This window comes from Lynx rufus, unplaced genomic scaffold, assembly GCF_022079265.1.
Source record: "Lynx rufus isolate CCGP_SWC_20201006 ecotype Redwood Valley unplaced genomic scaffold, mLynRuf1.p SCAF_2, whole genome shotgun sequence".
NCBI classification, from domain to species: domain Eukaryota; kingdom Metazoa; phylum Chordata; class Mammalia; order Carnivora; family Felidae; genus Lynx; species Lynx rufus.
Window position 1 is genome coordinate 197,360,746 of NW_025814834.1, and position 20,859 is coordinate 197,381,604.

General features: G+C 51.6%; 1 protein-coding gene across 1 annotated transcript in view; it reads right to left on the reverse strand.

The window, feature by feature from the left end:
- Positions 1-2,713: 2,713 nt before the first annotated feature.
- The window catches only part of ZNF362 (zinc finger protein 362), a 39,774-nt gene continuing 21,628 nt past the window's right edge, over positions 2,714-20,859 (reverse strand). Inside the window, exons 5-9 of the mRNA XM_047084252.1 lie at positions 18,103-18,424; positions 17,114-17,338; positions 8,208-8,286; positions 7,938-8,096; positions 2,714-4,301 (exon numbers count right to left, since the gene is read on the reverse strand). Coding sequence (XP_046940208.1) covers positions 4,185-4,301; positions 7,938-8,096; positions 8,208-8,286; positions 17,114-17,338; positions 18,103-18,424 — 902 coding nt within the window. The 3' untranslated portion in view covers positions 2,714-4,184. The remainder of the gene's footprint in view (positions 4,302-7,937; positions 8,097-8,207; positions 8,287-17,113; positions 17,339-18,102; positions 18,425-20,859) is intronic.

Consider the following 20,859-nt stretch of genomic DNA (forward strand, 5'->3'; position numbering starts at 1 on the left):
ACCAAGTTCGTGGAGTCAAAGGCTTTGCCAAAAGAACACCCATTTCCTGTTTTAAATGATGGCTGGGTCAGGGGTTTCCAGGTGCTGGACTGGGACAGCTTCGCACTGTGGGTAGAGACCTTCCTGAGGACAGGGAAGAGTCAAGGAAGATGCAGTGTGGAACAGACAACCTCTTGGGAGTGTCTCCCTCCTCTGTCCCACCCAGAGGCCCATGGGGGGACATGAGAGGGACTTGGGGCAGAAGCAGGAATAACAAGGGCGGATAAGCTTCTTCTGCAGCCACTCCCATCGGTGTCACTGTCAGTCAGCACTGTCCTCAGCACCCAGGCCGGGGCCCTCAGAGACAGCGGAAGCTCCTGAGAGCTTCCAGGTGAGCAGGTGAAAAGCTGCCAGTCCTCCCAGTCCTCGGAGTGTCGCTTCTACATGCAAAATCTTCACCTGCCCCTGCTGCCCCACCCTGCCAGGCCAGCTCAGATGTCATCCCCAGAAATCCCCAAACACCAGCAGCTGTCTAGCCAGGGTTCACTGGTCATAAGGGATTTAGATCCACCAGGGCCATGTCAAATAATAACAATTACACTTACTGGTACTTAGTCTGCACTGGGCAAGACTAAGCATTGGCCATATATTGATTCATTTAATCCCCACATCCACCCTATACATTGGTTGCTGTCGTTTCCCTCATTTTACGTATGAGAAAATCAGGCACAGAGAGGTTAAGTGACTTGCCCGATGTCGTGCCACCAGCAACTTAAATTCACTGATGTGAGAACAAGCAGGAAATCAAACCTGCCCGGAAGATGGAGATCCAAAGTCAGGAACCGAGTCTGACGCAGGCTCTATCCAGGTCTTCTCTGTCCGCCTCTGCTTCTGTCTGCCTCTGTCCTGCTTGTGTGTGGCCCAACACACGTCCCTACCCCTGGGCCACGGGCTCTTCCAGGCTCCTGAACTGGACCTCTTCCTAATCCACGGACCGGAAAATCTGATTGGAGAGTCAGCCAGTGGTGTGCCAGCAAATGTTTAGCAACTGGCTCCTCCAGGAAAAAGAAAGCCCAGATTTGTAGCCTTCGCCAGTTTCTGTTGTAGAAACCCCACCATGGCCGACTCAACACCACCACATCCACCAAATGTGGAGTCGGCCACGTGCGTGTGGTGTGCACAACCCACTCATGAACCAGGACAGCCAACGCATCCCGCTGGCACCATCGCTACCATCGGTCTAAGACTTCAACGGCTGAGTCAAATGTCCACCGCTGGCCCCTCGGTTGTGGCTGGGATCGGGTCAAGTGATGCAAACGTGGCCACCAGAGCTCACCCCTTAGCACAGCAGGCTGTGGGAGGTCAATTTCCGAGAACGCCTTGAGGCCCGTGAGGTTACTGAAGACAGGTTCCTGGCTACTCCATATCCACTTACCCCTCCTCATGTCAACACATCTGGTTTCCTTTTGGGGAGATGTACTACAGATTGGGGTTTCACCTGCTGCTCCAGGTTTAGAGCATGGGCTCTAGGTCTAAGCCAATCAAGTATAGACATTCCGGTCATGGTGATTGGTTCAGGGATGGGACCTACCCCAGTCCCAACCAGCAAGACCCAGATATTTGCTGGGGCTTCCAGAAGAGAGAGAGGCTTGACTGCAGGAAACCCTGCGGGGAGGCTGTGAGGCTGGAGCTGCTGACCCCCCAGGAGCCTGAGGGTGAAACCAGCTCTTAGAACAAAGCAAAGTGGAGAGCTGGAGACACAACAGTGAGCCCTGAGGCTGGCCTGACTCCCGCACTGTCCTGTTATGAAAGCCAATAAATCCTTGTTTGGGTTGGACTTTCTACACTTGCAGCCACGTCTTGACTCACAAGGCCTGTGAGGGCTCAGAGTGAATTCCTGAAGGCGAGCTCCATGGTGACTCTTGGTAGAGTCACTTCTGTCTCACTCAGAATGCCCCACAGAGGACCAGCCTTGATAAACTCTGGGGTCATTAATTCCTGCATCTCCCTCCTCCACAATCAAAACATTGACCCACGTGGGAAAAGTGGATTGAAGGGGACTTCTTGGTTCCCTCAATCATGGGAATCGTGTCCCAGTCAGGGCACTTGCGGTGGACCCCCGAAGATAGGCAGGGTACTGGGATGTGGCCGCCCCCCCACCTGGGAGCGGGCGCTGTGAACCCCACTGGACCCCATACATCCAAAAAGGCTTCATTCAGAATGAGACAAACCTGGGTGAGACGTGTGTTCCTGCCACTTAATTACAGCATGATCCTCGGCAAAAACAACAACAACGAAACAGAAACGAAAAAAACCCCCTCTTGGTTTTCTGCCTCCTTCATGGGGGGTGCCAGGCACCGAGCACTTGGCTCAGCAGCTGGGGTGAGGCCAGCCCACGGGAAGGGGCCATTTCCCTCCTTCCCCAAGTCTGGGGGGCGGGGGAGGGGAGAGGAGCAATGGAAAAGTGCCCCCCAGCCCCGCCCTCGCACGGAGCACGCGAGACACCACCGCCACCCAGGTGCAGGTACAGTTTATTCTTCACAACAGAGAAATACAAAGAGCAGAGGGTTTGGGATTCTTGGTCTCTCGCCCCATGTAGTGTCTTCCCCCACACTGGATTTTTATTTTGCTCCCCACCCCTTCTCTTAAATAGAATGCAAACCTGTTTCCTGAAGCATTGAGGGGCACCTGCCCTCACCTCCCTGCCACCAAGATGCAGACTGAGAAGCCGACAGACTGTTTTCTCTTTTTTAATAAGGTAACTAGTTCTAGATATGGTGGCCTGGAGGTCCCATAGAAAAAAGCAAATGGGGTGTTAACAGTATGTATAACAGCGTATTTACAGGGTAGTAACATGCGGACAAAAAGCTACAATACTGAGTATCCGACGACGCAAGTCAAACAAAGGGGTGGGGGCTGGGGCAGAGAACCCCATGGGAAAAAAAACCCCAGGAAACGTTAAACTGGTAAATCAATGGCGAGTTAAGGCTTAAAAAGTGTATAAAAATAACACAGTTAATATTCAAAACGGAACTCCAGATACAGAATATATAGATGAGTTTCTGTCTAGTTTTTTTTTTTTTTTTTCCCCGGGGGATGAAGGGGGGCTTCTCCGGGCTCTGTACATAGTTCCTATATACATGGACACGCATGGCTTTCAGATCGGGGTGTGTCTGTGGGGGCTGAGGGCAGGGTCTGCTCCTGGGACCCTCCTCCCCGAGGATCCCTTCCCTGCCGAGGGGCCTAGGGCCTGGACTGGGGATTCCCCCCTTCATGACAGGGAAGACACATAACCCCTCCCTGGGCACTGCCCCATCTGGAGGAAATTCTGGAGGGGGGGTCCTAAGCCTAGGCCCACTCCCTCCCCACCCCCCTGCCCACAGTCTGGGATGGTGGGAGAGGTAGCCAATAGGTTTCCTGGCCAGCACCGAGGTAGACTGGGGTGGTCTTCAGGGCAGTGGAGGGCCAGGTCTTACCCAGCCCACCCTCACCCCATTTCCCTGGGCCTGTGCCCAGCCCAGCCCAACGCTGCACCCTTTGGTCCTGCGGATCTCCCAGCCCCTCTCCTGTTTTGCCTCCTGAAGCCCGGGCAGCCCCAGGAGCTGCCTCATCCCTCTGCTCAGTAATGCCCAGGGTGTAGCCCAAGAGGTTGGAGCTGGGCACCTAGGGGTGAGTGGCTCACTCCAGATGCTTCCTGTCCCCTCCCACCTGGCGGGGGGGTCCCCTTTGCAGTCCAGAAACCCAGGCCTGAGCCTTCCCTCAAGACCTGAGGCTGTGGCAAGAGAAGGTCCCACGCTGCCCTCTGGTTCTCTGTGTCCATCTGTCCGATTCTTTTCATTTCTCGGTCTTAGCAGCACCAACTTCTTGGCCAATAAATATCTTTTTTGTTATTTCCAAAACAAACTTAAAAACAAAAACAGTGAAGCAAGTGGAGGGTGGGGAACAAAAAGAAACCCAACAGAGAGGTTCAAAGTGCTCTGAGATCGTCTTTGGATGCCACCAAAACAGTCCAGAATCTTGCAGTTGGCCTGGCCGCCCCCGGAGCTGGACCGGGCAGGGCTTCTGCAGCCCAGGCTTTCTGGAAGGTCAGGAAGGTCATGAGAGAGCTCGGCTGTTCCTGGAGGGCCCCTGGAGGAAGCTGGGGCCTGGTGCTGCCTGGGTCTGTGTCTGCCAGTGGGCAGGGTGGGGCGGCGCCTTGGGTCGGCTCAGATGAGGGAAATTCGCACCGGGATGCCGGGGGACTCCGTCCTCTGGGGCGAGTGATGGCTCACCAGGTGCTCCACCACCGTGTGTTTGGACATGTGCTTCATCAGGTAGGTCTCCTGTGGGCAGGGGTGAGATTCAGAACATGCAACCCTTGGCAAGACACGCAGGGGAGGCTGCAGTTCCCACAAGTGGCCACGGGAGGGCTCCGTGGTAGGTGGGCCGTGAGCATCGGTTCTAGCGATGATGCTGCATTGCCGCCACGCGTGGGTGCTGGCCCGTTTACCAGACTGTGAGCCCACAGCACGCCAGCTGGAGAGCTGGCACGCGCCAGGCTCGTCCCTCAGAAGTGCCCACCTGGACCTCCTGAGGGCCAGGCCAACTGGCTGCACCTCAGCCTGCCTGGGGGATCGAGCACAGCCGCCCCCATCTGGCCGGTGCTCCAGCGAGGGAGAAGCAGGGGGCCTTGGTCTGAGCTGGGTCCTGCCACCTCGTAGCAGTGGAACCTCAGATACGCCATCTCGTATGTCCAAGCCTCCTCTTGAAGGAACCACCTCAAAGGGTCGCTATGGCAGATAGAGCTCCCAGCACGCGGTAAGGGTCAAGGGGACTGTTCCTCCCCCAGTCTCTACTCTGGATTCCAGGCGGTGGTGGGAGCCCCAGCCTCTGCCACCCCACCCCCCCACGCAATCCTCCCTTGGGAAGAAGCCGGACCTGATAGGACCGGTGACTTCGGGAAGCACAAACTGGGCATGCTCAGCTCGTCCCCTGACTGTCCCCACAGCTCTGCTGAGTCTGACCTGAGGCACCCACAACTGGGCGCGTGAGGGGACCCGCGGGCTCACCTGCAGGCCCGGAGGCCCTCACACTCAGGTGGAAGGAAGTGGGAATACCTGGTGAGCCACCACTCGCCCCACAGGACAGAGTCCCCCGGTCTCAAATATCACCTTGCTCAGAATCAGTCATGTAGAGGAAGCCCTCAAATGTGGTGGCAACAGGCTATCAACACCACCAGAGGGAAAGCCTCAGCAGCACGCAAACTAGGAAACTACTCTTCAGTGAATACACTGCAAAGAAAAAAACGACCCAGGTGGGGGCAGGGGCATAGGGTGGGGATCAACAGACTAAAAGATATATTGACAGGGTACAATGTAGGGATCTTCCTTGGATCTTGATTACAAAATCAATTTGGAAGTAAACAAAATGCTGGCCTAATTCAGGAGACAGAAAATGTGAACGCTGACCGGGTAGCTGATGGTACCAAGGACTTAAGGGAATTGTAAAGATACTGTGGACATGTTAAAAAAGAGGAGTCCTGATGTTTAGAGACAGAGTGAAAATTTTCAGATGAAACAACATAATGTCTACAGAGACATTATAGGGACAGAAAATAGGGATATGGATAAGCCAAGATTGGTTGATGGTTCTGGGGGCTAATGGGAACGTGGGGGTTCACTCTTCTAAAATATTTCTTTTATGTATTAAAGTAGTTTAAAATTCAATCCATTAAAATGTTTTTTGTTTTTTTTTTTTTTAAAGGTATGTCACTGGGGCGCCTGGGTGGCTCAGTCGGTTAAGCGTCCAACTCTTGATCTCGGCTCAGGTCATGATCTCACGCTTCATGAATTTGAGCCCCGAGTCAGGCTCTGTGCTGACAGCATGGAGCCTGCTAAGGATTCTCTCTCTCTCTCTCCCTCTCTCTCTCTCTCTCTCTCTCTCTCTCTCTGTCTCTGCCCCTCCCCTGCTCGCTTGCATGTGCACTCTCACATGCACTCTCTCTCTCGCTCTCAAAAAAATAAAATAAAATAAACATTAAAAAAAAAAAAAGATGTCAGGGTACCTGACTAGCCCAGACAGTAAAGCATGTGACTCTTGATCTCAGGGTCCCGAGTTCAAGCCCCACACTGGGCATGGAGCCTACTTAAAAAAATATCATGCCAACTATACTTTACTTAAAAACAAAAATAAATTTAAAATAAAGGTAATTATTCTTGTTCTAGAGAGTCCAGTCAGGCCCAGTTCTAGAGAGTCCAGTCACCGCAAGACAGGTGAACTGGGACACCCCCGCTGACCCCAGAATTCAGACAGACTCCATCTAGAATCTCACTCATGGACGCCTGTGGTCCCTCCCCTGGGAGCAGATGTGAGGAGGTGGGTGTCCAGAACTTGAGGCCGACACCAGTTGACGGTCAGCCGGCTGAGTGGGGCTCCTAGGTCTCTGGGGTGCCCTGCCTCTCCCCTTGGGGCCCTTTCCCTGCAGGTTCTGCCCTCTGTCTTTCAACTCTCCTCTGCCCTTTGAACTCCAGGGAGGGAGCAGTGTCATGAACCCAGTGCTCAGCAACCACAGGCCTGGCTGGCACCTGCCATACTCCTCACCACCCGACGTGTGTCCCCTCCAGTCAGTGACCTCTCAAAAATATCCTCCCGGACAGTCCCCTCCCCCCAGTGGCTTCCCATTCTACCTGGCAAATATCCAAACTCCCTAACAAGGCCCCACAGCCCAGTGTGACCTAATCCTCTTTCAGGTCCTGGAACCTGCCAGGCTTGTTCCACCTCAGGGTGTGCTCCTGCTTCGAAGTTTCTCACCCTCCTTACCCTTCAAGGCTTCATTGAAATGTTACCCCCTCCCCTGACCTACCCAGACCTACATCCCTTTCCCAATTCCGTTCTAGCCTCCCTGCTGCTTTATCAACCTATGTTTCCTTCAGACCAGTGGTTCTCAGGCGGAGGCGACTTCACCCCCTGCCCCAGGACATTTGGCAACGTCTGGCATTTTGGGTTGTCACAGCCTGGGGAGGGACAGCTAGTGCACAGAGGCCAAGGATGTATCTAACATCCTACGATGCACGAAACAGTCCCTGAGCACAAAGGTACCCTGCCCAAATGTTAACATGCACCGAGGATGAGAAACCCTGCTTACAGCAATTACCATAATTTGTCATTCCATATTTATTTGTTGGTTACTTGTTTAATATCTGTCTCCAGCAGTAGAGTCCAATCTCCCTGGGGGCAGAGAATATGTCTGTTTGATTCATCCTGACTCCCAATAGCCTGGCACAAGTGTTCAGTAAACAATGAGAGAATAAATCATTGTATTAGCGGATGTTTATTAGGCACTGGCTCTGCTGGCCAACAGCCCTGTGAGTTGAGAACTGTTACCTCGTCATTTTACAGATGAGGAAATTGAGGCTCAGTGATCTCTGTCTGGATTTGCATGGGGGTCTATTTGCAGAATATCTGATTAGCTGGAGACGCACACACACTCAGGTGATTTGCCCAGCCTCCCTCTTCTTGCTGAAAGGCCCTTGCTTAGGGAAATTCCCACCCAGGGACAGAGGGTTGGATGAGATGACCTTTCTGGTACTGCTCAGGCCTTTCCTGAGATGAGGAAGCTCTGGGCCGAGCCACTGCGCCCTCTTGTGGCCACGATGGGGGTTGTAGCTTGCCCAGCGGGGAAGGCCCTTCCCCGGCTCTGGCTCTGGAGAGCAGGGTGCCTGGCCCCCCACCACTGCCTTCAGTTTTCCGGGGCCTGGAGGAAACCAGGCGGCTACAGGCCGCCAAGAGGCTGGAGGCTCGGCCCAGGGCAGCCAGAAATAGAACTGGGGAGCCGAAACCCTGGCTCTGCCACTCATCGTGATCTCGGGGAGTTGCTTCCCCTCTCTGGGCCTCGGTTTCCTTGTCTGCAAAGTGGGGAGAATCAAGATGGCTGAGGCCACGGGAGAGGAAGAGGTCCCCCGAGGACCCCAGGCACTCACCGAGGTGTAGGCCCGCCCGCACATGCTGCAGCAGTAGGCCTTGGCGTGCTTGATGGCGTGGGCGGAGAGGTGGATCTGCAGGGACGCGGAGTCCGAGTAGGCCCGGTAGCAGTTGGGACACTTGTAGGGCTTGTCCTTGTTGTGCTGGCGCTGGTGAGACTGTGGGGAGCACAGAGGGGTCAGGGGCCAGCCGGGGCTCCCCCCAGCCCCACCCCGGCTTGGGCTCCCTTTGCAGGGGGCCAGGCAGGCAAGGGGCAGGCGGGCACTCACCTGGAGGTTGGAGAGCTGAGTGAAAGCCTTTTCGCAGCCAGGATGTGGGCACTTGTAGGGTCTGTCGCCTGTGTGGATTCTGCAATGGGCAGTGAGGTGGAGTCCCTGACAGATACCGTGGGCCGGCTCCGGCCCCCCAGGCCCTTGGATGGCCTGCACCATATATCTGACTCCCAAGCCGCCCTGTCTCCACTCCATACACTCCCCAGAGAGCCCCAGGCAAGGGCCGGGGACTTCACAGGTACCCCCTTCTCCTTCCTTCTCTGGCCTCCCATTGCCCGTCTGTAACCAGAGCCCTCCTGCTCCCCACAGCTCCCTGCTGAACCCCGCCCACCGCCAGCGCCCATTCAGAGACCCGGCCCAGCCCCCCCAGCCTCAGGGGCCCGCGTTGACTGCTTTCTGCCCCTCTCTCCTTAAAAACCCACCTACAGACCACCACTGAAAGAACACAGATCCACAGCTTTGCCAGGAACGTGCCTGTCCACTCTGCCTCTTGCCTTCAGAAGGAAATGTCTCTGACTGGCCCCCAACTTCTGTTCCCTGCCCTGTCTCCACATCAGATTCATGTCTGGGATGGCTACCTGGTCACCCCAGCTACCGAGAGAATGCAGGACGGGGAGGCCCAGCAGTTCAGCCCTCTCTGTCCTTCCTGTGAGCCCTCTGTCCCCTCCCACTCCTGGGTTCTCATCCTGGCTGCACCAGCTACTAGCTGGGCGACCCTGGGAAAAAATCACTGAGCCTCGGTTTCCTCATCTGCAAAATGAGCATAAAAATATGACCTCACGTCACTTTGTGAAGATTACGTTAGATAATACGTGTTAAGGGGTTTAGCCAAGTGTTGGCACAAAGTCCGCACTCAGTCAACACTTGCCAGTATTACCATCATTCATTCATTCATTCATTAACTCAACATTCATTACGCTGGGTAGCCCTGTGCCAGGCACCACGCTTGGTACTTAGAATGAACAAAACAGACAAAAAACCACTGCCTCATGGAAACAAACAACAAACATGAAATAAGTAAGTAAATCCCACATAGAAGGTAATAAGTGCTGTGAGAAGACAGAGAATAAGGTGGGGCGGGGGGGGGGGGGAGCACGGATGCCGGGGGGGGGGGGGGATTCAGTTTTAAACACGAGGTCAGGGTGGGCCTCACTGAACAGGTGACTCCAGAGTGATGACTCAAAGGTGGACAGCTGGATTTTCTGTTCAGGTCAGTGGTGTTGCTCGTGCCTGCCTGACAGCCCAGGGGGCCCAGGTGAGGACGGAGGTGGGCCCGGACAGGTGCGCAGACGCCCCAGAGCCCATCTTCTGTGCAAGCCCTCCGCGATCAGCCTGAGCTTGTCTTCAGTCACCTGTTCTGGCAAATCCTCTCCGCCAAGTAGGTGGGCCGTGAAATGCTGGCCGTCCTGAACGCTGTTTGCCTAATTTGCCACCAAGCATCAAGGGAAGGGAGAACCCAGCCCTGGCCACACCGTGTCCCTAATGCCCCAGGCCACCTCACCGAGGCGGCTTGCTCTGCCCATCAACAAACTCATCAAACTAAGGCCCCTGTCCCAGCAGGCCCCATGCTGGATGGGCTTGAATAAACAACATTCCCCGCCATCAGGAAGACATTGGCTGCCCACCGTGAACACGGTAAGAGTCCAGATTCCTTAGTGTGTCATTCAAGGCCCTTCATCGTGTGCTCTGGCCTCACCTCCCTGCTCCTATGCACCCTACATCCTGGTCCAAGATCCATTTCTCACCCGGCAACCTTGTCTGACTAATGATTCTGCCCACCAAACCTGTGATCCGGATGCATCCTCAGTACAGGGGCCACTCCCCGCCCACCATCTCCTCTACGCAACAGGGAGGGCAAGCACAGGGCCCAGGCTCAGATGCCAAGGCCAGAGCCAGTTCACAGGCTGCAAAGAAACCTGCCAAGTGGAGCTGGTTGGCCCGATTTTGAGAACCCCATTCCACCTGCACATTTCTGGGTGTCATGTATCTGGAGACATCATTCCAACCATGGCACCCTGTCCCTACAATGGAAGGACCTTAATGGCCATCTGGACTGACACAACCCCTCCGTTCCATCCTCCCCTCACCCCCTTCAGGGCTGGAGAATTCATTCAGTTGGGGTCAGGTGGCAGAGGGGACTAAGGGACCCCAGGGCATGTGCTGATTTTGTCTTAACCCCTCCAGGGCTCACCCCAGAGTCCTTGCCTCCCACTGCTCCTCTCCCCTGCCCCCAGCCTCTGGCCCCACCAGCCTCCCCGACCCCACTAGACTCCAAGCTCCTCCCTTTATCCAGGCTGCCCCCTCTTCCGGGCACACTCTTCCCCAGCTAATACCCGGTGAAAACCCACACTCCTGTTCTCAGCGTAAAAGCCCCCGATTGGGCGGCCTTCCCTGAGCCCCCACAGCAGGCCTGGGCCCTGCAGCCCACCCCCAAGCAATGTGTATTTTGTCACTGCCTAGTCACTGTTTCCTGGGCTGCCTCCTGAGGGCAAGGGCTCCCCTGGTCTTGTTCACCAGCATCACCCCAGGGCCCAGCCAAGAGGACCTTGTACATAGGCAGGGACTGAATGAAAGAGGGTTTTCTCTCTGATGTCGGTCACTGGCAACAGTAATATGCTCAACATAGCCAATGACGTCCATCCTCAGATATAGGATGCAAGTATTTGTTGACTGACTGCACCCTCCAAAGGTCCTTCCTCAGGGCCCCAGCCCAGCCCTCTGGAGACGGAAAGCCCCCTGTGGCCTCCCAGTCCCAGTACCACAGCTGCCTGGCCTCCTCCCTGGACTCCCAGCAGCAGCCTCTCCCCTCCTGGCCTCCGCCACAGCAGCAGCGCAGGGATCTGACCTCGTCATGGCCCTGCCTGGCGACCTCCACTGTCTCCCCCTTTTCCAGGACAGAGTCCAAACCCTGTGACCCAGCATTCAAGGCCTTGGTTTCTAAAGCCTCCCCCTCCACCACTGCTCTCCCTGGAAGGGAGTCTTTCCAACTTTCCAGTGAGCTACGCACATGAAGACACCGCCCCCCCCCACCCCCCCAGCAAGCCTCTGAGCCTGTGCTCATGCTGCCGCCCCTGCCGGGAACACCTCCCATGACTCCACCCCTGCTCAGTTCCAACATCAGACTCCTGTCTCCGCAGGGCATCTTCTCTGTAGGGGAGCACCCAGCCCGCTCCCCACATGTGCTCACATGTGCGGACCACAGGCAGCGCAGGGGAGCCGAGCTGAAATCAGTGCCCCTGGACCGCCGCAGCCCCCCACCCTGGGGCCCCGAAGACTCGCCCTGCGGTAGCTGGCACCTCCACCCATAGGAGCTTCTTCCGCAGCCCCTTCCTCCCTGTGGCGCACGGGCTCCTGGGGGATCTGGGCTCAAATCTCACTTCTGCCTCCTCGTAGCACAGTGACCTTGGGCAAGTGACTTTGCCTCCCTCAACCCAGTTTCCTCAGTCCGAAAATGGCGATAATAATACGGATTGTAATGACCGTAAGGATTCAGTGACTTCTTCGAAGGGTGTTCATGAGATACTTTCTATTTAAGATAAACAGGTTATACAAACCAACAAGGAGAATTTATTCAATGTTTAAATAAAATTATGGACAATTCATCAGTTCTCATTTTTTCTTTTATTTCCCAGGTAATAAATTACACTGAACGACTTCAGCCGGGTGAATGCTTTGGAACTAACACAACGGTAGGGTCAGCACAAGTTAACCTTCCTTGAGATGACTCACTCTCCATGCCACTTTTCAGATTCGCTACCTCTTCTTTAGAAACACAGCTTCACACTACAGGAGGACTTCGTATGGAAACACCCGCCTTGGGGCCAGGCACACGGGCATCCTGGACACAGGCTAGTTGTGGGTAGAATTTGACTACCGTTACGATCATCAGACTCGAGAAAAACGGAATGACACCTACCCCTGCCACCAGTACGCCTACCCCGGCACACGCACACAAACGTCACATAGCTGAGAAAACAAATGCAAACCGGTCTGCAGCCTGAATAGACAAACACATCCGGTCACTCGAGCCTCTTCCTAGACCTCACCTACCCACTCACAAAACGGGTGCGATCCCCGACTTTTGCCTTGTAAGGCTGCAGGTACATGACCTCGCACTCGTGCTAACTGCTGTCGCAGGTGTGACAGATGCCATTTTTCTACGCTGACCAGACTCTCTGCAAAGTTCTGCTGACTTTCTTTTGAAATACATGTGGTTTTTATTATTTATGGGGCCACCCCTGAACTCTGGACTTCTGGAACACTCTGCCAGCTACCTGCGTTTCCTTACTTGTTTTGTCTTCCTTTCACGGAGGAGAGCCCCACCAAAGTGCTTCAGCACATCGAAACCACGTTGCCCCCCAGAATGCTTCCAGGCACATCTTTCTCCATAACCAGAGTCATCTTGCTCAACCTGTTTCTAACTCTATTTCTATTACGTAACCAGGGCTGGTTCAGCCTTGGACGTGACCTTCTTTTATTCCCCTCATTACTGGCATCACCCTTGGAAGATGGATTTGATTATGTGCCTTGACTGTCTGGTTTTCTACAGAGGGGCAAAAAGCAGGAAAGAGTCTCTGTGGAACGGCAGGAAACAAGGAACCTGGAATCTGGTTGCTTCTTTGTGTTTAGCTTTTTGTTTGTTTGTCTAACAGATTCTGGAACTTGTATTCGGGACACCCACCTCTTTGTCACTGGGTGAGGACACATCGGTTTAATTATATGTGTCACTGTCTAATGACTAACAATTTGTCTCTAATGTTAATAGGACCCTCTTCTATTGCTTGTTTGGTTTCCCACCATTATGCACTCAAATCACTCGAGGAAAAAAAAAATGTGTGTCCTTGGGAATGGAGAGCAATCCCTGGATAAGGAACATCAGCAAAATCCCCTCCTTCAAAGGCCTGTGAAATTTTTGTTGTTTTTTTGGTCACGGTCTTGATGAGTATTTTAAAACAAAGGTTTACTTCTGAAAAAACTAGGATTCCTCCTAATTATCACTACTTGCTACTGTGTTTCTTTCTTTTATTTTTTTAAGTTTATTTTTGAAAGAGAGAGAGACAGACAAAGCATGAGTGGGGGAGGGGCAGAGAGAGAGGGAGACACAGAATCTGAAGCAGGCTCCAGGCTCTGAGCTGTCAGCACAGAGCCTGATGCGGGGCTCCAACTCACAAACCGTGAGATCATGACCTGAGCCGAAGTCAGACGCCCAACTACTGAGCCATTCAGGTGCCCCATTTAAAAAAAATTGTTTTTTGAATGTTTATTTATTTTTGAGAGGGAGAGACAGAGCGTGAGCAGGGGAGGAGCAGAGAGAGAGGGAGACAGAATCCGAAGCAGGCTCCAGGCTCTGAGCTATCAACACAGAGCCCGAACCGGGGCTCGAACTCACAGACCGCGAGATCATGACCTGAGCTGAAGTCAGACGCTCAACCGATTGAGCCACCCAGGTGTCCCATTACTACCAAACCAATGCTCATACCTTACCTAGGCTGCCCACCTTGTGCCCTAGCCTTCTCGAATCCAGGCCCCCAATCAGAATAATGTTATCAAAGTATCTTTTACACCCAAACGCTCTTGGACTTTCCAGATGGCCACCAGGCAACACCAAAGAGTTCCTTCTTTGTTTTACTAAAAGAGGGGATGCTCCAAATGATTGAGCGTTTTGTATTTTCTGTATTTTTAATTAGCCAAACACTAGAGCGAGGGCTGTCCTATGAAGATACTAGGGTAAGGCAGCTGGCAAATCAAAAAAAGAGATGGCCAATTTCCCTGCATTAATTTTATATTTTAAGTGTGCATATACATACAGAAAATGTATTATACACTTATATTCATTTTATATGTATGATAATATGTAACTTACATGATTATACAGTATATCATACAGAATTATATATGCTATATAATATAAATATATAGATTTGGGCACTTTTTAAAATGGAGACCAAAAAACAGTAACTTATTTTCACGTACAATAAAAATCAAAAAGACATGTCCTTATGAGCACTAGGTGTTATATGTAAGTGACGAATCACTAGGTTCTAATCCTGAAAACAATACCCCACTGTATGTTAACAACTTGAATGAAAAAAAAAAAGATTTTGTTCTACATTTAACTAACTACACTTACCAATTAGTGACAGTTACAACACGTCTTATGAGATAAATTAAAAGCGTATGAAGATGGGTCAATGCCCTTGCTGCCTAAAATCTGTTCTTAATCTTAAATATTGATCATGCAATATATCGTGATAAAAGACTACACTCTCCTCCACTCTGGCATTGTTGACTGTTACCATAAACGGACCAGAGTCATTTGGTGTCAGCAACAGAGCTGAGGTCCCCCTCACACCTGCCAAAAGACCTCTGCTTCAGGTCTGAAGTTGAGTCTTCCTAAGAAGACATCAAGAGATTATGGGCTCAGTAGAGGACTACACGCACTCAGTTCTTTACGCTCCAGAGAACAGGTGAATGGGCACAGCTTCCAAACGGACACCATCACCTCGAGCAGCCACTGTGTGAGGCCAAGCCAGGGTCCCAGAGTCTTCACTCCAGAAGCAGGCAAGTTGGCAAAGCAGACTAACCACCTGAGATCAGCAGAACAGGAATTATGACTTTGGACGGAATGAAAGTGATTTAGTTGGCGTTAATTTCTATTTCCTAAAGGGCATACGAGAAAACCCATTTCTTCTTTGACCTACCTCTAATCCTCAATTTAAGCTATCTTTGAACAAGGAATAAAATACTCAGACCGGGGTGTCTGGGTGGCCCAGTCAGTTAAACGACCGACTTCAGCTCGGGTCACGATCTCACGGTTTTTGAGTTTGGGCCCCACATCGGGCTCTGTGCAGATAGCTCAGAACCTGGAGCCTGCTTTGGATTCTGTGTCTCCCTCTCTCTCTGCCCTTCCCCCACTCACACTCTGTCTCCTTCTCTCTCTCAAAAATAAATAAATATTAAAAAAAAAAAAAAACCTGCTCCGACCAACTGCCAACAATTTGAGACCATTTGCTCTTCGTGACCATTAGTTTGGTAAATAGGGCCAGTAAGAATCTGTCCTCCTTCCCAACAGGATATAATTGGGTAAATCAAATTTGTAACCACCACCATGCCAGAAATGTCACATTTGAAGACAAATTTCATTTCATTATAGTATTAGATTACTATAAGCCTGATAGTAAAACACAAGGACTGTCCTTCACATGTGGGAATGTGGACTCCCTAAGGCTCCAGGAAACTGGACCAGATCTGCTCCCTGACTTATGGAACCCCAGCCTTCAAGGTTACACATGAAGTTACTCCTGCCAGCCCGAAACGCCAACGCACTGGGTTGGGGGGGGGGGGTGTCTCCAAAAACAAGGTACCCTTTCCATCACAGGCTGTACAGGCACAACCCAACAGGTGAATTGGATCCTTCTAGGTTACTGATCTTAAATAATATCATGAGGAATTTTTTCACACACACAGATTAAAAGGCGGACCCAGGGGTTTTGTGAAATCTGACGGAAGTTAGCTCTCAAACCTTAGTATCGTATGCTCTAACCAGCAGGACTTTCTTTCTTCATCAATACCTCGTTACACATGCCTGTGTCCAGAAAACTGGCCAAACTTCAAAAAATAATCAAAGTAACGACAAAAAATCAGAAACTTGCGGAGAGAAAGTTCTGTGGTCAGATCCTTATGCCTCAGGAGGCGCAGGACCGGGAGAAACCACGGATGCCTTGTCCTACTGGCACTCTGCCATTTGTTTCTTACCATCAAACCTACACATTATGCCTCCGAGTCCAAGGAACAGACAAAGCACTCTGTGCCCCGCGATAAAGCACACAAAGGCAATGGATGCGTATGAATAAATCACAAAAAGAACAACAGTTTTTAAGAACCTAAAAATAAAAACTAGGGTCTCTCTGTCTAGCATCAGTCCTCAAAAGAGAGAATATTTGAGCACTTCCTGCAAGTTACAAGCTCCACACAAAAACATTACCCCTGACTTTTACAAAGCAGATAGCGGCCAACCCATAGCAATGCTCACAGATGCTATCACCAGGGGAGAGAAAACCTCTGTGTTTCTTCCCCTCTGAAGAGATGAACTGCAATCTTGGTAACCTTTGGTTTGTTTCTCTAAACACCTATGGTGTTTTTATTTGGCGGGTGGATAGTCAGTCTTTCTGATGTCTGTACTCCCCTGAAAAACTTGTCTTTCCTGAAAGCATTTGTATTTCTGAATATCTCTCTGACATGCTCGACTAGACTGTACGCCTATAAGGACAGGGAGTTTTGTCTGTTTTGTTCATTGCTGCGCTCCCAGAACCTAGAATCATGTCTGTCTCATGGTAGAGGCTCTGCAAATACTTGTCAAATGGATGAATCACATGACCTATAAAAGATAGTTCTATTTATCCCACAAATATTAAACAAATGCCCAGATGCTTATTACATGCCACACACTGGGGATATGGGGATGGAGGGGACCAAGCCCTTGCCTTAAGAGCCATCAATATATTTGGAAGTTGGGAAAAGAAGCCGGCAAGGATGAGACAGCCTATCACTACCGTGATGGGGATGCATAGGGCCTGTCGGGGCGTGGGGAGGCTGGACTGAGAGATGGCTAGGAGAGGCCAGAGAAAAAGGATAAAGATGGGGGAGGGTGTTTCAGGCAAAGGACACAGCAGATGAGACACGGTGGGAAGGGTGGCATAGTAGTGACAGCAGAAGCCAGTGAGGTCCACAGAGGTCATATCACCAAAGGCTTCAAATGCCAAGTAAAGGAGTTTGGTCTTGACCCTCGGGGCAGTGGGCACCTAGAGAAGGTCCTTGCCCCTCCTGCACCAGGTCCATGCACCCGGCGCAGGTGCTGAGCTGAAATCGGCTGCAGGGGGTGCAGCACCAGGCGGGCCACTCACCTGGTGTGCTGCTGGAGGTGGGAGAGCTGTCGGAAGGACTTATCACAGTAGGAGCAGTGGTAGGGCTTGACGCCCAGGTGGATGCGCAGGTGCTGGGCCAGGTAGGAGGCGTTGGCAAAGGACTTGGAGCAGTGCGGGCACTTGTGGGGCTTGGCCTCGGTGTGTGACTTGGAGTGAATTTGCATCTCAGACTTGGTGAAAAAGGTCAGCGGGCACACCTTACACCTGTGGGGTAAGAGGCACGTTCACACCTGGGAAGACGGCCACCGCCACCACCCCCGCCTCGCCCCTGCCCTCTGCCAGTATACTGCTCAGGGCACCTTCCACAGCACCCAGACCTTGCATCTGGGCACAGAGCTTCCTTGTGAGGAGCCCAGGGGTACAGGCTCCCAGCCCGGACACCCTCCAATCTGGAGCCAAAGGCTCTTCCCCTAGGGGCCCATTCCCAGCAGTGGGGGAAACGGTTTCCATTTCCCAGGGAAGACAGGCCTGGCAATCCTGGGAAGGTGTGCCCGGGGCCACATGCCCTAACTTTGGGAGTAAGAAGTCCTCCTCCCAGCTGCACATCAGAATCATCTGGGGAGCTTTCAAGAGGGGCTCACTGGCCCTCTGCATGTCCCCCCTCTAACCAATTATATCAAAATTTCTGGAGGTGCTGCCCTGGGATTGGCATTTTCTGAGTGCTCCCCAGATGATTCCAACTTGAGGGTCGAGAGCTTGAAGGGAGGAAGAACAGGACTCCCACGACACCAGGTTGTGGTGAGGTTGGCCTCTGGCAACCCCGCATATGCATGGGGGGGTAGCCCCAGCCTGCCTGTGAATGGGCTGCAGGTGGGGCTCACCAGGAGACCCCGCTCCTCTGGACCTGGCCCCTACCCTCAGCCTCTGCAGTCCCTCTTTCCAGCCCCAGCTGCTGGGCTCCTAGGGCAGCCCTTGGTGTGAGCCTCCACCCCACGCCCACGTGGACCCCCTCCCACCAAGACCCCCACCTGTATGTCTTGCCCTCCTTGGCAGTCTCGCCCGAGGCCAGGATGGGGTAGGGGACTACGAGGACGGGCGGCCCCCCTGGGTTCTCCGCCTTGATCTTTTTGCGGCCGCGCTCGGACTTGGGGGGGCCAAGCAGGCCATGGCCCTGGATTGTCTTGATGGAGTCCAGGAGGGGGGGGCTGGTGATCCCTGAGATGAGGGTGGGGGACGAGGCGATGAGGCGGCTCTGGCTGGTGGTGGTGGGCGTGGACGGGGTGCTGGTCCCCGTGCCTGCACTCGACTCGGACGTGCTCACAGCCGGGGTCCGGGAGGAGAGCCCCAGACCTGTGGAAGACATGGGGTGAGGGCAGCTGCAGAGGCCTTTCTAAGCACCCCCCAACTTCCCTTCGTAAATCACCCCAGGGGGAACTAAATGAGAGGCTGTGTGTGTGTGTGTGTAGGATGCCTTAGATACCTAAGGACTAAACTGGGTTGGTAACAGAGGCACTTTGGAAATACTTCAAACTGTAGAAAAAAAACAAGCACACAGATGTTCACTACTGTGTTATGTGCAATAGCAAAAAGCTAGAGGAACTGAAATGTGTAACATTAGGGAAGGGGTCAATAAATTGTGATCAGTTTTCTCTACTGAACATTAAGTGTCCATTAAAAAGGAGGTTATTATGGGGCGCCTGGGTGGCTCAGTCAGTTGAGCGTCCGACTTTGGCTCAGGTCATGATCTCGCGGTCTATGAGTTCAAGCCCTGTGTCGGGCTCTGTGCTGACAGCTCGGAGCCTAGAGCCTGCTTCGGATTCTGTGCCTCCCTCTCTCTCTGCCCCTCCCCCGCTCAAGCTCTGTCTCTCTCAAAAATAAATAAACATTAAAAATAAATAAATAAGTAAAAATAAAAAGAGGTTATGTTTGTAAAACGAAATATACACACAAAACAAACAACAAAATGGCCTATGTATGCACAGAAAAACTAAGTAGGAGAAGATGTACCAAAAGTGATGTGGATAATGCAATTAGGAGTAATTTTTTTTAAATGTGTTTTGTTTTGTTTTGTTTTTTTTACTTAGCTATACTTTGATTCTTTGACAATGAACTTTTAAAGAAACTTCTGTGATATATATATAGGAGCGCCTGGCTGGCTTAGTTGGAGGAGTGTGCAACTCTTGATCTGGGGGGTTGTGGGTTTGAGCCCCACACTGGGTGTAGAGATTACTTAAAAAAAAAAAAACCTTTAATAAAGGGAAAAGGAAAAAAATAAAATAAACTTTTGTTAATAAAAGTTATTCTTTTAAAAAGGAGGGGACTACAGGGGCGCCTGGGTGGCTCAGTCGGTTGAGCACCCGACTTCAGCTCAGGTCATGATCTCAAGGTTTGTGAGTTCGAGCCCCAGCATCAGGCTCTGTGCTGGCTGCTCAGAGCCTGGAGCCTGCTTGGGATGTTGTGTCTCCCTCTCTCTCTGCCCCTCTCCCGCTTGCACTTTGTCACTCTGTGTCTCTCTCTCAAAAATAAATAAACACTGAAAAAAAGGGGGGGGACTAGAAACATTACAATATCAGGTTAAACAGACAAAAGATGAAAATAGTATCTATTGCATGACTAAAACATTGCTTCTTTTAAAAAGAAACCAGGAGCACCTGGGTGGCTCAGTCATTTAAGTGTCTGACTTTGGCTCAGGTTATGATCTCACGGTTTGTGAGTTCAAGCCCTAAGTCAGGCTCTGCGCTGATAGCTCAGAGACTAGAGCCTGCTTCGGATTCTGTTTCTCCCTCTCTTTCTGCCCCTCCCCTGCTTGTGTGCATGCTCTCTTTCTCTCTCTCAAAAATAAAGACTTTTAAAAAATAAATAATTTAAGAAATAAAAAAGAAACCAAAAATCTACGCATTGAAAAAGGTAAGCTCCAGAGACGGACACATGTTTGTGTCACCCACTGGCAGTGGAAGGATACATCTATCACCCTCAGTGGAGGGCTGTTTGGTACAAGCCATTGATGTGTCAATGTACCCAACTTTTTTAAAAAAATGTTTAACATTTATTCATTTTTGAGAGACAGAGAGAGACACAGCTTGCATGGGGGAGGGGCAGAGAGAGAGGGAGACACAGAATCTGAAGCAGGCTCCAGGCTCTGAGCGGTCAGCACAGAGCCCGAAGCAGGGCTTGAACTCACAAACCGTGAGATCATGACCTGAGCCAAAGTCGGACGCTTAACTGACTGAGCCACCAAGGCGCCCCTAATGTGCACAACTTCTAGAAATTGCCCGCAAGGAAATATTTGCCCATGAGCACAAACATCTGTGTACAGGGCCCTTCCATATAAAATTCTGCTCAGACAAAACTGGACACAACCTGTTTGTCCTCAGCAGGGGCTGTGTAAAGAGATGTGGTCCATCCTCACTGTGAAGGACTGGGCAGCCACAAAAACAAGAAAGACTCTGAGCAGTGACGGAGAGAGAATGCCCGAATGTGCCGTTGTCAGGTGAAAAAGCAAATCATAGACGGTATGAACCCATCTGTTTAAAAGCACACACACCTAAACCTCATATGTATGTAATAGACAATACATATGTGTGTGTAAATGTACAGGAAGAGATCTGAGAAGACACATCCAACTCAATTTGTGTATGAAAGATGGCTCACTCTAGGGAGGAAGAATACTTTTCTGGCAAAAGGACATTTCCATACTTTATCTAGCTGCTTCTATATTATTTGATTTTTTTACCTGGTGAATTCATCCATTTTTTACATCTGTGATTAAAGGATAAAACAAAATA